Here is a 14,019-nt window from a genome sequence, read left to right as displayed (position 1 = left end):
GTGACTTTTTTTTAATGGGAGAGAATCATACAAATTGGCACTTAGTGTCTCCATGTGGGGAACATGTTTATGTGTGTAAGAGGAGGGGAACAAACTTTTTTTCCATCACATGAAAAGCAACACCGACTTTGTAAATATATGAACCAGGCCATCGTGGTGGCTCCCTCATGGCATGAGCGTGGGGCAGTCTGTTTCCACTATTATGACAAAAAGGAACATTTGTTATTCATTTGGCTCTCCTGTGGCTGGTTCACACACTGCACTCAAAGTATGGATGCTCTGATCAGGTGGTAACCCAAATCGCATGAGTATGTCAGACTAATGTGCTCCCTCTACTGGGACATTGTTGCATAGAGATTACTCACATTATCCAAGCTACCCACTAATATGGTGTGTGAGCCAGTCAGAGGAGAGCTGTGTTGCAGTGGCAACTGGAGAGGTAATGTATCAAATGTACCATAATCAGCTCAGTGCAGGGAGCAGAATGGTCCTGCTCTCTGTACTGCTGGAGATTTCAGGTTGAGACTGGAAAAAGGCCCTTTCTGTTCATTTCTGCGTACTTGCATGCACTTGTTCATGTTGCCAGAAGGGCAGAGGCATACTGAGTCTGGTTTGGTTTATAGAGGGGTAGGGAACTGGAGCTGGCTGGTGGGCAAGTTCATTATCTCTCCTATCCTGCACAGGTCTGGAAGAGCACTTTGCAAAGCACTCCACAAAAACCTCTTTCAAAGTGCTTTGCAAGATAGGGGCTTTGCAAGACCTGCCAAGCTTATATTATGGAGTGCTCTGAAAGCGCTTTGCCTAGGACCTCACAGGCACCACCAATCAGCTGATGACAATGCCTCAAGCCCCCTTTTGAGTGAGCTAGGTTTTTGCTTGCCCCCTCCTCTGGTTTATAATCCTGGGGTCAGAGGTTTGCCCCTCCCTGCTTTGTAGCCTCCACAACTTTTAATCTGGCACCTGATTTCCAAGTAGGCATTTCATGGAAGGCTTTTCTGGGTAGGAGAAGTATATACACCATGTCCATTAGTGGTTTCATATCCTGAAAGCTTAAAATTCAAAGAAAACAGTTTCATTTTAATAAATTGCTACCTATAGAACTTTCCCTGTTCATGCCCTGCATAAACGCTTCCTGGAAGTGTCTTTTGGAAAAGAGGATGTGGGAGGCAGGAAGGATTCCTGAGCTTCTCTTTTCAGGAGGGCCCAGCCATATGTATATTGTTGCCTTCTCTTTCTCCACATCAGCTGTTCCTTTGTTAACATATTTCCAGTGAAACAGGGATGAGCCAGATCAGCTGTAAAGAAATTCAGTTTGGCAACTCTGAATTAGGTATTCCCTGCCCTCTCCTCCATGTCCATTCCAGAAGGAGGAAGAGCGAGCGGTGTGTGTGTGTGTGGGGAGGACAGCTGTATGCCCTTGCCTATGTCTCTTGGCTGTGCACAGTGTGGAAGTCAAACTATGTTGTGGGCATCACTCAGTGAAAAGAGATGCTAAGTGCAAGTTGAAGTGTTTTGTTTCATGGGAGGAACAATTTAAGAGCGTGTAATTCCTCCAACTTGGAAGGAGAAAGGTCAGAGATGGAGGAGTTTCTGTAAGAACCTGCCTTTTGGTTTGCGAAGTACAGTCTCTGATACTTTGGGAGAAGGTTTCTGAATTGATCCAGCTATGACAGAGGGTAAGAGGTGAAGGGGCTAAAGTGTTACACTTCTGGCATCCATTGTTTCTCTTGGGGCCAGCTAGGTTTTCTAACTAGCCAAAGGCTGCTTTCACACTGCACTTTATTCTGTTATTCTGACGATTTCTTACCTGGTAACTTGCGCATTATATTTGATCTTTCACATGACGCACAAGCTAGCTCCAGAATTCTAGTGGAACGTAGTGGAAGTTTAGGACAAATTTCTGTGATACATGATACCAGAAATAATCCGTTAGCGAGGCTGGGAACCCGGAAGGTCGCAGGGGTTTTTCGCTAGCTGCAGCCGCTCATGTGACAGACATCCCTGTATGCAGTGCGTTCCCGCCCTTTAGTTGTGCTGGGGGGGGGTTGCCTGATGAACGTTGAACCGTTATTCCAGCATTGGCGCAAACAGCAGCCGCATTTCTCACACACACCCCTGTCTTGATACAACTAAAACAATTTAAAAAGTCAGATCCTAAAGGGAGAGGGCTTGCATGGTGACGGGATGAGATCTTAGACCTCTTACACAGTGGGGAACAGTGCGCATGGGTGAGGGATGAAAACAAGCCATGTGAAAGACAGTTGTGCGAAATGCCAGTATATCGGCTGAAAAAGCTGCTGTTCCTTAACACAACAGGTACTGCAGTGTGGAAAGGATTTTAGAAATCAGAAGCACTACCTTTTTAATCTGTTAAACTAATCTGTCATCCTCCTGGTCTTTTGTCAGTAAAACAAACAAACAAACAAGCTGTATGTTCTGTGTTTTTAGGTTTCTTTCTGTACACTCAATAAAACTGAACACCCTGGGCTCTTTTTGGAAGAGTGTGATACAATAATAATAATAATAATAATAATAATAATAATAGGCCAACTATTTTTAAATAGTAGTTTGTTAACTTCACAAAGGAAAGACACACTGCACATGCTCTGAGATAGTCAATTTGAGGGGTCAGAGTTTTTTTAAATGAAAAACTGGCATTCCTAGAGCAGTCTCATCCCATTAGCAAAATCCAGATGCAAATGTTAGGGGTTTTCTTTCTTTCTTTCTTTCTTTCTTTCTTTCTTTCTTTCTTTCTTTCTTTCTTTCTTTCTTTCTTTCTTTCTTTCTTTCTTTCTTTCTTTCTTTCTTTCTTTCTTTCTTTCTTTCTTTCTTTCTTTCTTTCTAACCTGTGTTTTTCCTTTGCAGGCCCATCTGCTAAATATCCCAAGCTGGAATTGGAAAGAAGGGGATGATGCAATATGCCTTGCAGAGCTCAAGCTGGGTTTCATCGCCCAGAGCTGCCTGGCACCAGGCCTATCGACAATGTTGGCCAACCTCTTCTCCATGAGGTCATTTATAAAGGTAATGTCTCATCTTATTACAGGACATTAGCATGGGATTCAATTTGTCATAGGGCTGACTAGAGTGCATGGTCTAAACTCAAAACAGAGAGAAGTACATCAATTCTGATGGTTAAAACATAAAACAACATACTCCAAAGGAAAATAAAGACCATAGTCTGATACAAATTGGGCAGCAGGCCAGGTTCATTCAAAATTATGTTTTTGTTTTTATTTGGCACATCCACGGCCATTAAAGATTGTTCAAAGTGCAATCTTTTTTTATTCTTTATTTCTTTCAGATAAACCACATGTTTATCAATGTAGAAAGCCTCCACAGTTTTTAAAAAAATATCCAATCCATATGGCAACAAAGTGCCGAGAGAAAAAGACACAATAGTTTTCCTTTCTTGGCTTCTCCCTGCCCTCCACCCCGCTTCCAACCCATCAAATGGCCAATGGATCTCTCACTGCAAGTATAAATATAAAACATGTGTTTGTACCAAAGCCCAAACCTCCAACAATAATAATTCATTTATTCTCATCAATCAACGAGCCCCTCGTTGATGAAAATAATAATAAATAAGAAAGCCGAATAATTCTCAAACATTTGGAGGCAACTTTAATAGGTTGCTTGACAAAATCCTCACTTGTTCCCTCAGTGTTAATTTGCTCTCATTTATTTTTGGCCACTCTCTACAGATTAGAAATTTAGGCTGATTCTTTTGGGCAAATGGAATGCAAAGAAATGGGGCTGCACTTACGAAAGCAAAGGGGATGGAAGACTTCAGTAATTGTTTTGTACAGCAAACAGAGAATAGTCATCTAGAGTCTTTATTATACCCTAATCATGTATAGCAGAGGTGGGCAACATTCTCAGGGTCAAGGGCCACATTCCTACAGTGGAAAGTGGTCAAGGGCTGCATACCAATGATGGGCAAAGCCAAAGCCCATAGTGAATGGGGTCACCCCCTTTTTCTTCCCCCCTTCTCTTTATTAATCCATTCTCTCTCCCCCTCCCTTCATTCATCCTCCATCCATCCATCCATCCATTCTGTCATGCAGACAGACTCCTTCTGGGACCTCCATCTTCTGCTTGCCCCAGCCAACCAGCCTGCCCGCCCTTGCCTGCCTTCTCCACGCCTTCCATCCTCCCTACTCCTAAGATGACACAGGCAGGAAACATACGTAGGTGTTCAATTGTCTTTCATCTTGTTCACCGTGCTTCTGATCTTCATTCCAAAAAAGCCCATGAGGTGAGAGAGGAAGTGGGAAGAATGCTACTCTTTCCCCCTTCCTCTCTCAACTCCGGATTTTTCAGGACAGAGATGAGGGAGGAAGTGGGGACATGTGGGCTGCAGCTGAGGCCCCAAAGGGCTGCCTGTGGATGGCCTAGATGTGATGCCATAAATATCTGTTCGCAACAGAAAAAAGGAGCATATTTAGTCCTGCAAACAAGAATGCTATTAAATAAAATCTATTTTTGCTTTAAATTGTGTGAGGAAAGGAAGGGAGTCATTCCTGGAAGACCCACACTGTGGAGTTAATATCTGTCTCCCGTGCTACTAAAACAAAAGAAGGGCAAAATGTTTGGTGGAAGAAAGTGGCTTACGTTATTGTGGGATGGACTTCTCTATTTTTCTTTATCTTCTTTTCTTGTATATGTTTTAAAAGAATTTTTTTGAGAAAGCCTTGCACCAGAATTGTAAGCCCCTTCCCCTCTGAAACACTTTCAAACGTTAAACTGTGTCCCCTGAAATGGCCAGCCCCAATTCACCACCTGCAAATGGGGTTACGAGTTGGAGATGGCTGTTTTGACCCACCCCAGCACATGGTGAAGAAAGGTTAAAATACCCTGAAATAAAGAGACAACTTTGGCATATCCCTCCCTGCTCTTATAGCACCACTAGGCTTTGTGTCACTACTGCAGGGTTTTCCCATTGATACTGGAACTCTGCATTACCCAGTGCAGTTGGCTGACAGGGAGTTCAGGAGCTCAAGACATCATGTTAAATAGGACGTTCAAAAGCTGTTGGCTATATTCAGTAATTGGAACATCCACATTCAGAAGCATGGTACAAACAATTTGGGAGGTCTGTTACTTGCAAATTCTGCTTGTGGGCTTCTTATAAGCATCAATCCAGCCATTCTTTGAAACAAGATACTGGACTAGATGGACCTTTGATCTGATCTAGCAGAATTCTTCTTATGTTATTATTATTTATTTATTTATTATTTATTAAACTTATATACCGCCCAACTAGCAATAGCTCTCTGGGCGGTGAACATAGGAAATACTATAAATGACACAATATGAACAATAAAACATAAAAACAGTCTAAAATCAATACAACAAAATTCTTACATTATGTTCTTATATTCTGCTGTTTTGGGTTACATAAGTTTCTGCCACCTCCCCTCCCCATCTTCCCCATTTCACATTTCATGTGCATTGCTTTTCTCCTGCGTTTCTAGAGTTTGGGTTCTGCAAAGACAACTGCATTAGCTTATCTCATTACATAACCTTGGCAAATAAGAAGGTGCTGAAATGTTTCCCAAAAAGTTCCTCAAAAGCCTACCTTTTTGCTTGTTTGCTGCTCTGATTGTTTTCAGTTTTGGTGCCATTAAAAAACAACAATCACGGCCACCGTCTGCCTAGTAACATTGCCGTAGTTTCACGCAGGACAGATTTAGCTATGTTACAATATCACTGGTTGCAAATGTAGCAATTAGGAGTGAGGGCATCCCATATTGGGTGGGGGTGTAGGAGCTACCATTGTCTTTCCGGGGCCCAGAAATGCATCTTGAGATCTTCTGGAATGACCAAATTGGACTGGACTGCCTATGTTACTGTCCTGCCCAGAGCGTGAGACAGAGGTGAGACTGGAATTAATTCTTGTTTTATTAGAGTAACGGTTACATCAAAGGCAATGTGCTTCATAGACTTAGCTATGCTAACTCGCTACTATCCCTAACTAAGCTACCTAGGCATACTCTGCAGCATGTGAAGAAAGTTGACTCAGCACCCCAATCAGTGGGGCGCTGCCTTAAGTAGGGAAGATCTTCGCTCGTAATTCTCCAAAGTTCCACCTTCTGGCCGACCCGCTTCTCATGGCATCTTGTGTGGGGCGAGTTTCCTCCGGCTCATCTGACAGTACAGGCTCGATAGGTGCCGGCTCGGCTTCAGTAGGCGGGAAAGCATTTGAAATGCCAGGTGGGAGTCCTGCGGGGTGTGGAGTTGGTGTGTGCACCAGGTCATCCCTCAACAGCTCTGTTGGGGCAACTGTAGGTCGAGCGAGGTCTGCTTCAGTGGGAGAACTGTCCATGGGAACTGGCAGACTGTCAACTACACCCCCTCCCTCATTGTCCTCGAAAGCTGCTACACCCCCTCCCTCATAGCCCCCAAAAGCCTCATCTGCCTCTGATTCCTCTTCCTGCTCTAATTGGGGAAGCTGGGGCTCAACCGACTCCCCTCCCTGATCCTCCTGGGAGAGCTGGGGCTCAACAGCAGAAGAAAGACATTTTGAACCAAGCTGAAACTGCAGCCAATTCTGACTGTGAAGGGGCTCCACGTCATTTTGAAGTACCGGCATCACCAGATACTGGGGAGAGTCATAAGTAGGAGAGAAATGCAGGGGAATACTTACATGCATTCTTGCCCTGTGAACACTTTCATCCCCCTTTGCATCTTCTTTTCTGTGGCAGTCATAGGATGCAGCTCCTCGCCAGCCATGGGAATAAATACAGTCAGTAGTGTTTATGGGTTGAAACAGGACAGAACTTTATTGGTTTACAGCAAATAAGTCGGGTTGGCATGGCAGTAGGGTTAAGGTCCATTCTATAAGCCCTTTCTCTAGGAATGCTTGTCCCAACTAACCAGTTGGATGCCAACCTTGGAAGCTGGCCAGCGTTAGACCCCATCATAGTGCAGGCCATGCTTCCAGAATCCTCCTGGGCAACCGGGGGGGGGTGGGCATGATGGAAATGGCATGACCCCTCTCAAGCCAGGGGTATGGCCCATGTGTATCCCCGCTAGACTCTGTATGGGGTCCTGCTTATGTTTGAGCCTGCCGGATGCCATTCTGCCTTAAGTTGTGACAGAAGAAATAAATACCTAACAGATGATGAATATCACATTTTCCAGAAGGGGAAACTAACAAAAACAGTGCAGGGACATCCACATGATACTACAATTATGGCTGAATTCCAAGTTAAATAGATTTCTTTGTGAACGTACACTTTGTTGGACTCCAAGCTCACCCCGAGCAAGCCCCTCTCCACCAAGATCACCACTCTGTTCTCAGGCTGCAAAAGTTGGTGGGCTGCTGAAGGTATGTGTGCAGACAGAGATAAGCTATACGGAGCACAGTTGGTGTTGATGGTGGTTGAACTCCCATTTTCTGCTTAGTGCTAATTTTTAACTCACAGAACTCTAGAGTAAGGACAAGAAGTAATCCCCCCGTACTTCTGCGTTGCTTCAAACCTCCTGGCCTTACTCTGAATTCTTATCCATTAAAAAAAAAAAAGTCCTGTGTGTTTTTAAAGTTTTGATTTGTTTTTAAAAAAGCACTCGGCAGCAGTCAATGTGATTGCAGTCACCAAAAGGGCCACAAAAAAGCAACAAATATTAGCATTGTTGAAGCTTGAATGCCCTGCCTATTTTTATTTTTTTTTGCTGGCTGAGTGCAGTGTCCACCCCCTACCTCCACCCCGGCTCCAGTTCTTTTCAGTTGTTCCAAGACCATATAGAAAATGGTTCAGGCAAATAATATTACTGGAAATATACAATGTTAGAAGTTTGCCAGTGAAATCTTAGCATCTTGTCATTTTTGGAAAATAGATTGAAGTGGAGAGTTTCTTTCCCCCATTCTCCCCAGCCTGATTACAAAGCAGTATAATACATCATAAATATTTGATCAATCACAGACAAATGTGCATGATCATTGGTGACACTGAACACATTTAACTGATTATGGCTTAACTTGGCAACCAAATTATTTGTCTAAACTCTCTGCCCAACATTGCCAGTAAAACAAACTTGGAAAACTTAAAATGTTATTTTGAAGTTGAATATTTTTCTTTTTCTTTTTAGTAGCATTCTTCATATGGAAACTCTTATTTTGCATCAAACCTGACCAAAGGAAAATAAATTCAAGATAATCAGAGTACATAACATGCAATTGTGCATTTATGAAAATACTTACACACACACACACACACACATACAGGGATAGAGGAAGAGTTGGTATTGACGTTTTAAATAACATAACAGAAAAAAAACAGAATTCCAAGCAATCCATAGCATGTACTTACATCAGAGTTATAGGTAAAAAAATACAGATACATACCTATATATGTACATATAGGACTTGGTAGAATTATTGCTGTGTGCAGAAATAGCTGTAAATTGATTAGTATAACAATTAAATGCTGAATGACTGACTGCAATCCTGCAGCCAGGAATTATCTGTGCACCATCTCTGCACAGCCAGTGCATCTCCAAGTCTCCAAGAAACCGTGGGACAAGCACAGACAGGAAGGAGGGGGTTACCCTTCTTTGTGCCCACTGTGGGATCCTAGAACTCTTCCCTTACCCAACTCCATCCTTCATAACAACTGCACAGACCAGAAGGCCCATTGTTGGAGCATCATTATTGGGCCTCCTGGCTCTTCTGCTGCTGCTTCACCTTGCTGTGGCTGCATGTGCACTTGCCCTTTATGACTGAGAAAGCAATGAGAGGAGAAGGCGCCACATTTTCTGCATGAGTCCCCGTTTCCCCCTCACCTTTCCCTGGGCAAGCAAAATGGGAAGCAGTGGCCATGGCAGTGAGGAGGTGGACCAGCTTAGGGAGAGAGCCTTCCAAAATCTGGGAAGGGCACTGCAGGCAGGCTCCTGAAATTGGCATCCCCTCTTGTGTGCCCATAAGAATGGCAATTATGGAAGCACATACTGCAACGTGAAGACAAATAGAAGAGCTGCACTCCCAAGGAGTTGAAGCAACATAATTATTTGATTGCAAGTTGCACCTCAGAAATACCTCTCTGTCTGTACATAAATGTATCATACAAGTGCCTTTTTTTGCATCCAAAGGAAATTTACCACCAGAACTTCCTGTTGCTTGAGAAGTGGCCTGAGGGTACAAACCTACACATTGTCTTCCCTGTGTCTCAGTATGTTTATTCTCAGGGGTGGCTATATGAAATGCACCAGCTTCTTATAATGTTTACAAGCCAGACTAGTGTCTAGTCTTGCTTTGTCCTCTGCACTCATCTTTTCCCTCTGAAAGATCGCCCTTGCTCTTCTGCCCTGCCCCTAGCTCCTCTTCATGCTGTTCCTTTGAAGCCCTGCACAAGTAAGACTGGATTATCCTGACCTCTTTTCCACCATGCGCTGTGATTATTTGTCCACTCCCCCACGCCTGCTTTTAGTGCTGTTTTTCCCCTTTGTATCTTTTTGATCTGCTGCTTGCAGCTTTTTGCCCATAACGAGAAGGGGAGATCACACTGTCATCCTTTGAATGCCAAAATGAGTCAATGTGCCTACGTAATGTGCTTTGGAGAGTAAATACCAAAAGTAAATACCAAAGTAAAACATACAATTCACAAATTTCTAGTGCAAAATCTCCACACAACTTTCAGACTAATATTTTTTGGAATATGTATTTGAGGAGCAGGAGAGGGAAGATCTTTGTTTCTGAATTGTCTCATCTTTTCTTTCAGAGGACAGCTGGTCAATAAAAGTGAACATCCTCTGAACTGCAGTGGTATTGCTAGATGCATGCTAGATCCCTGCAAATCTGATATAAAAATGTAAACCCATGCAAGGTAGAGAGTGAGCTGAGAAACAGAGGCCAAAGGATATGGATGATAGAGTTATTCATTTGAAGAAAAGAAACAAGGACAGGAAGAGGCTGTGCACTATTTGCAGGATGGAAGAGGGCATGTTGTCTACAAAAGAGGATTGAAGGGCTTGGAATTGTGGGACGGAGTCCAAGAGATGTTTGACCTAGAGTAAGAATGGGGAACCTGTGGCCCTGCAGATGTTGCTGAACTACAACTCCCATCATCCCTGACCATTGACCATGTTGGATGGGGCTGATGGGAGTTGGAGCCCAACAACATCTGGAGAACCACATATTCCACACCTCTGGCTTAGAGCTATCAGAGCTCCTGTTCTTTTAAGAATTGCATAGAGGTGAAGCTAAGCCAGTTATGGCTTATGTTGGCACTGCAACACTGTTGCCTGACAACCTTAAAGGGGCAATGAGAGGGTCAGAAGCAGTGGAGAGGTTGGGGGCTGAATTTCGCATATTGATTTGAACTCACCAGCCAATTCTTTGGCTGCTGGTTTCTAGCCATGAAGTATTTATGATTGATTTGGTTAAACACAGAATGCAAAATCCAGTGGTTGCCCTGGATCTCTAAAAGTCACATGAGAACAAAGTAACTGTCAAGTTTAACTGAACTAGAAAGGTTATTAAAGAAATTATATATACATTATGAAAGAGTACCTGGAGTAATGTGAGAAGCAGAACTTTTCCTTCCTGATATGAATGCACCATTCATTGAGAATGTTACTCCAGTCCATATTACTTTAGCCCCATGACAGCTGATTTTCAATATCTTGGACCCCCCAATCTCTGCACAATACAGGCTCATAAGAACATAAGAAGAGACTGCTGGATCAGGCCAGTGGCCCATCTAGTCCAGCGTCCTGTTCTCACAGTGGCCAACCAGGTGCCTGGGGGAAGCCCGCAAGCAGGACCTGAGTGCAAGAACACTCTCCCCTCCTGAGGCTTCCGGCAACTGGTTTTCAGAAGCATGCTGCCTCTGACTAGGGTGGCAGAGCACAGCCATCATGGCTAGTAGCCATTGATAGCCCTGTCCTCCATGAATTTGTCTAATCTTCTTTTAAAGCCATCCAAGCTGGTGGCCATTACTGCATCTTGTGGGAGCAAATTCCATAGTTTAACTATGCGCTGAGTAAAGAAGTACTTCCTTTTGTCTGTCCTGATCTTCCAACATTCAGCTTCTTTGAATGTCTACGAGTTCTAGTATTATGAGAGAGGGAGAAGAACTTTTCTCTATCCACTTTCTCAATGCCATGCATAATTTTATACACTTCTATCATGTCTCCTCTGACCCGCCTTTTCTCTAAACTAAAAAGCCCCAAATGCTGCAACCTTTCCTCGTAAGGGAGTCGCTCCATCCCCTTGATCATTCTGGTTGCCCTCTTCTGAACCTTTTCCAACTCTAGAATATCCTTTTTGAGATGAGGCGACCAGAACTGTACACAGTATTCCAAATGCGGCCGCACCATAGATTTATACAACGGCATTATGATATCGGCTGTTTTATTTTCAATACCTTTCCTAGTTATCGCTGGCATGGAATTTGCCTTTTTCACAGCTGCCGCACACTGGGTCAACATTTTCATCGTGCTGTCCATTACAACCCCGAGGTCTCTCTCCTGGTCGGTCACCGCCAGTTCAGACCCCATGAGCGTATATGTGAAATTCAGATTTTTTGCTCCAATATGCATAATTTTACACTTGTTTATATTGAATTGCATTTGCCATTTTTCCGCCCATTCACTCAGTTTGGAGAGGTCTTTTTGGAGCTCTTTGCAATCCCTTTTTGTTTTAACAACCCTGAACAATTTAGTGTCGTCAGCAAACTTGGCCACTTCACTGCTCACTCCTAATTCTAGGTCATTAATGAACAAGTTGAAAAGTACAGGTCCCAATACCGATCCTTGAGGGACTCCACTTTCTACAGCCCTCCATTGGGAGAACTGTCCATTTATTCCTACTCTCTGCTTTCTGCTTCTTAACCAATTCCTTATCCACAAGAGGACCTCTCCTCTTATTCCATGACTGCTAAGCATCCTCAGAAGTCTTTGGTGAGGTACCTTGTCAAACGCTTTTTGAAAGTCTAAGTACACTATGTCCACTGGATCACCTCTATCTATATGCTTGTTGACACTCTCAAAGAATTCTAATAGGTTACTGAGGCAGAACTTTCCCTTGCAGAAGCCATGCTGGCTCTGCTTCAGCAAGGCTTGTTCTTCTATGTGCTTAGTTAATCTAGCTTTAATAATACTTTCTACCAGTTTTCCAGGGACAGAAGTTAAGCTAACTGGCCTGTAATTTCTGGGATCCCCTCTGGATCCCTATTTGAAGATTGGCGTTACATTTGCCACTTTCCAGTCCTCAGGCACGGAGGAGGACCCGAGGGACAAGTTACATATTTTAGTTAGCAGATCAGCAATTTCACCTTTGAGTTCTTTGAGAACTCTCGGGTGGATGCCATCCGGGCCCGGTGATTTGTCAGTTTTTATATTGTCCATTAAGCTTAGAACTTCCTCTCTCGTTACCACTATTTGTCTCAGTTCCTCAGAATCCCTTCCTGCAAATGTTAGTTCAGGTTCTGGGATCTGCCCTATATCTTCCACTGTGAAGACAGATGCAAAGAATTCATTTAGCTTCTCTGCAATCTCCTTATCGTTCTTTAGTACACCTTTGACTCCCTTATTATCCAAGGGTCCAATCGCCTCCCTAGATGGTCTCCTGCTTTGAATGTATTTATAGAATTTTTTGTTGTTGGTTTTTATGTTCTTAGCAATGTGCTCCTCAAATTCTTTTTTAGCATCCCTTATTGGCTCGTAAGGTTGAACGAGAAACAATGGATTTAATTTCAGAGCAAAGGTTTCAGCTGTAAAACCTTTGCTTGTTTGGCTGAATAAACTCATCAGGCACTGGGTATAAATCTCTCCTTATTAAGTACTGGAGAGTCGAAGAAGATAGATGTGCTTGTTTCTTTCCGATATCATGGGCTGGAGAACCAAGTTTTTATTGCCCCTTCTTTGTTGTTTCTCTGGATGTGCTAGCTGTTTTAGAGGTTGGGGTGATATATTCCTCAAAGGTTTTCATACATTGTGGAAGATGGATCTCTTCTGCTTGTGAAGTGACAAAGCTGAAAAAGCACATCAGAGTAAAATTCAGCTCTTAAAAAAGTTTTGACAGTACGGGTCAGTTTTTATGTTTCCACTGAAAGTGAATTACAATCTTACAGAAATGTCTGTAACAGTAAACTGGCAGTCCCTGTCCTGTCCTCAGCAGGAAATTCTACTCTGCTGGAACTCAGGGAGCACCAGCAGATGCCATCATTTTGCCTTGCCCCAAAGCAAGTTCTTGGGCTTTGAGGAAAGGAGAGGTGGTGTCGATGGTGGAGGCTCACAAAACCAGCACGAGTAGCTTTATGCTCGCCTTAAGCACATAATAAAAGCCTGGCAGAATCAGAACAAAGGCCCATCTAATCCAGCATCCTGTTTCCTCTCAAGTAAGGGTACTTGCTTTTGCAAGGCCACCAGTAGGTAGAGTCAGAGCCAGTGACAAGTGGAGCCAACCCCTAACTGGTTGAAAGTAAGAAGGCAGATGGAGGCTGGCTGAGGTTGGTGGGGGAGTGCCCCATTTGCCCTAATGGACCAATCTCCACTACTTAAATCTTTCAGTACTTCAAAAAAGAGTCTCCCAAGTCAGGCCTCTACTCCCTAAATTAATGGGTCCCAGTCTATAAGTTATCCAAGTTTTATGGGTACCACTTGGCTATAGTTGCATTCCACACAGCTCTGATAACATGTGAAATGATGAAATCATCTAGGACAGCTGTGCCAATCTGATGCCCTCAACATGTTTTGGACTACAACTCCTATCATCCCCCTGTCAGCATAACTGTGCTGGCTGGGGCTGATGGGAGTTATAACCTAAAACACTGGAAGGCACCAGGTTGGCAAAAGCTGGACTAGGACATATGCACATGCCAAATTTTTGGCTAGTGGCATTATTGCCCCCACACAAAGAAGACTCGTGACACCAAACTGGAATAATGTTATATTTATTAAAATATAACATCCTAAATCCAATGCAATACAGCCAATTATTCAAATCTATATCTTTTCGGGCAGGTGAGGCTAAACCTAACTACGAGGGATTACACCCTCACCTTCTAAAGGCATCAC

At 43.4% G+C, this 14,019-nt stretch overlaps 1 protein-coding gene across 10 annotated transcripts in view; it reads left to right on the top strand.

Annotated features, from left to right (window-relative positions):
- The window catches only part of KCNMA1 (potassium calcium-activated channel subfamily M alpha 1), an 848,545-nt gene that overhangs the window by 617,687 nt on the left and 216,839 nt on the right, over window positions 1–14,019 (top strand). For all 10 annotated transcript variants that reach the window (XM_061634884.1, XM_061634892.1, XM_061634879.1 and 7 more), the window contains one exon: window positions 2,866–3,021. In XM_061634884.1, the coding sequence (XP_061490868.1) occupies window positions 2,866–3,021 (156 nt within the window). The remainder of the gene's footprint in view (window positions 1–2,865; window positions 3,022–14,019) is intronic.

The sequence above is a fragment of the Rhineura floridana genome, chromosome 7 (genome assembly GCF_030035675.1).
Source record: "Rhineura floridana isolate rRhiFlo1 chromosome 7, rRhiFlo1.hap2, whole genome shotgun sequence".
Lineage (NCBI taxonomy): Eukaryota > Metazoa > Chordata > Lepidosauria > Squamata > Rhineuridae > Rhineura > Rhineura floridana.
Note: the sequence above shows the minus strand (reverse complement) of the source record. Positions and strands in the feature narration are given on the sequence as shown.